At 62.8% G+C, this 2,482-nt stretch overlaps 1 protein-coding gene across 1 annotated transcript; it reads left to right on the top strand.

Annotated features, from left to right (window-relative positions):
• The first annotated feature begins 376 nt into the window (after nucleotides 1-376).
• On the top strand, nucleotides 377-2,210 carry LOC119301076 (cyclin-D3-2-like). The gene is made up of 3 exons (XM_037577971.1): nucleotides 377-1,143; nucleotides 1,241-1,359; nucleotides 1,474-2,210. The coding sequence occupies exons 1-3, from the start codon at nucleotides 525-527 to the stop codon at nucleotides 1,798-1,800; spliced, it is 1,065 nt and encodes a 354-aa protein (XP_037433868.1). The 5' UTR covers nucleotides 377-524; the 3' UTR covers nucleotides 1,801-2,210.
• The last annotated feature ends 272 nt before the right edge of the window (nucleotides 2,211-2,482 follow it).

Below are 2,482 nucleotides of genomic sequence, written 5' to 3'. Positions count from 1 at the left end.
GGGGAACCCCCGAAAGTTGAACGCCCGGGCGAGGGAAGCCGCGAAAACCAAAAGCAAACCAACTCTCGCCTCCCCTCCCCCAATCCCTGTCTCCCTCTGCCCGCAGGCCGCAGCAGCAGCAGCACGCACACCACCCCCGCAATAAAGAAGCTGCTGCCCCTGCCGTTGCGTTGCGTCGCGTGGCGGGTGGCGCTCCCCTCTCCCCCTCTCTCTCTCTCTTCGTCTTCCTCCCGAACCCCAATAAAACCTCCCCGCCCTTTCCCTCCTATCCCATTTGTGCTGCGTGCTGCGCTCATCACTGCCCCCCACCACGCCTCCCACTGCTCGAGGCCAGCTAAAGCAGCCAGCCAACCAGCCGTAGCCGCAGTTAAAGCCAACCGGCTACCTCGCCCCGCCTCGCCTCGCCATGGGAGGGGAGCCGCTCTCCTCTTCCGCTCCCGCCGCGCCCTGAGCAGGACCGAGCACCACTGGACTTGTCCCCCGTTACGTCACTGTATCTGTACCCACGGGAGCACGTTGTGGCCATGGCCTTTGCCGCGCTCTTTGTTGACTCGCTCTACTGCCCGGAGGAGCACCACGACCTGTTCCAGGAGCCGGCCGAGGAGCAGTGGCCGGATCAGCAGCCGCTGGTGGCTCTTGACGACGAGCTGCCGGCGCTGTTCGAGGTGTTCAGGGGCAAGGAGGAGGTGCTGCTGCGGGAGGGCGGCGACGGGTACGGCGGCGACGCGAGGAGGCAGGCGGCCGTGGGGTGGGCGACGCGCGCGGCGGCCAGGCTCGGCTTCTCCGCCCTCACGGCCGCGCTCGCCGCCGCGTACCTCGACCGCTGCTTCCTCAGCGGCGGCGCGCTGCGGCTCGGGGACCAGCCGTGGATGGCGCGGCTCGCCGCCGTCGCCTGCGTGGCGCTCGCCGCTAAGGTGGAGGAGACGCGGGTGCCCGTGCTCCTCGACCTCCAGCTCTGCGCCGCCGAGAGCGCCGGCGACGCCGACGTGTTCGACGCCAAGACGGTGCGCCGGATGGAGCTCCTCGTGCTCTCCGCGCTCGCCTGGCGGATGCACCCCGTCACGCCATTCTCCTTCCTCCACCCCGTGCTCGCCGCCGCGCGCCTGCGCCAGTGCGAGAGCGTCCTGCTCGCGGTAATGCCAGGTGGGTTCATGGCTCTTCCCCGTCCATGCATTGCTGTCTCAAGAATAAAAGACTCCATCTTTACGTCAAGCGTGTTCTCACTTTGCGCGCGTGGCAGACTGGAGCTGGCCACGGTACCGCCCGTCGGCGTGGGCTGCGGCGGCATTGCTCGCGACGGCCGGCTACGGCAGTGGCGACGGCGACGCCGAGCTCTTGGCGCTCATCAACGCCCCCGAGGTCAGCACCACAAACTTGTCGTTAGCGGTTGCCACATTATTACTACCAGCTGTCTTCGTGCACACTCGTGCCAATGCCACTGTTTGTGCTCAACTGATGGGCTTGCCAATGCAGGACGAGGTGGCGGAGTGCGTCAAGATCCTCTCCGGGGAGGCGGCGGCGGGATTCATGGGCTTCGGCGGCGACAATAAGCGCAAGCGCGCGGCAGCGGGGCTGCACTCGCCGCCGCTGAGCCCGAGCGGCGTGATCGGCGCGGCGGCATACTTCAGCTGCGAGAGCTCGTCCAGCAGCGCGGACTCACGCTCCGGCGCCGCCACCGCCTGGCCGGGGTCAGTCTCCGTGTCGTCCTCCCCGGAGCCCGCCGGCTGGCCGCCCAAGCGCGCCACCGCCACGGCGATGATGCTTCCACCCGACGAGGAGAGCCGCGACGCCTGGCGTTAGATGCCAACCCCGCCCCGCGGCGCCGGACTAGCTACTACCTATAGCTCGCCGTAGAACAACAGCCGGCGATCAGGGAAGGCCGTAATGAGAAGCCGGCCTGGGGGGAGAAGTAAAAAACGTGTAATTTTGCAATGCGGCTGGAAAAGACGGGTCCTGTAGGGGGGAGGAGGCAGGGAGATTAGCCATTGATGGCTCTTGGAGTAGCACTCTCATGGAGGAGGGGAGGGACAAGGTAGGCGGCAGGGCAAGTTTGCTCCATCTCCGGCTTGCTCCCTCCCTACGACGGCGCCATGAATGCAATTCCCCACTTCCCATGAGCTCTATCTACATCTGCATTGATTAATGCCCCCCTTGCTGGCTTCTCATTTTATCTAAATAAATGTGGATAAACCTTGATCACTTGTTCTCTCTGATGATGGTGCCTTGATTGTGTGCTGCATGCTACTGCCTTGGCATTAAAACTGATGGAATGTCTGTTCATGTGCCATGACTAATAATGAGATGGGGGTCGAGCACTACGGGAGGAAATGTTCCGATGTAGTAGGGCAAAATAGAAAACTACGAAGAATATTTTTAGAGGGTGCTTTTTTTGAAATATTTTAGAGGGTGCTTTTTTTGAAATATTTTAGAGGGTGCTCATATTGAAAGAAAATTAGTTATTTGACCACAGACGAGAAAATAG

The sequence above is a fragment of the Triticum dicoccoides genome, chromosome 5A, assembly GCF_002162155.2.
Source record: "Triticum dicoccoides isolate Atlit2015 ecotype Zavitan chromosome 5A, WEW_v2.0, whole genome shotgun sequence".
NCBI lineage: Eukaryota > Viridiplantae > Streptophyta > Magnoliopsida > Poales > Poaceae > Triticum > Triticum dicoccoides.
The sequence above is the reverse complement of the archived record's forward strand: the minus strand, read 5'-3'. Positions and strand labels throughout refer to the sequence as shown.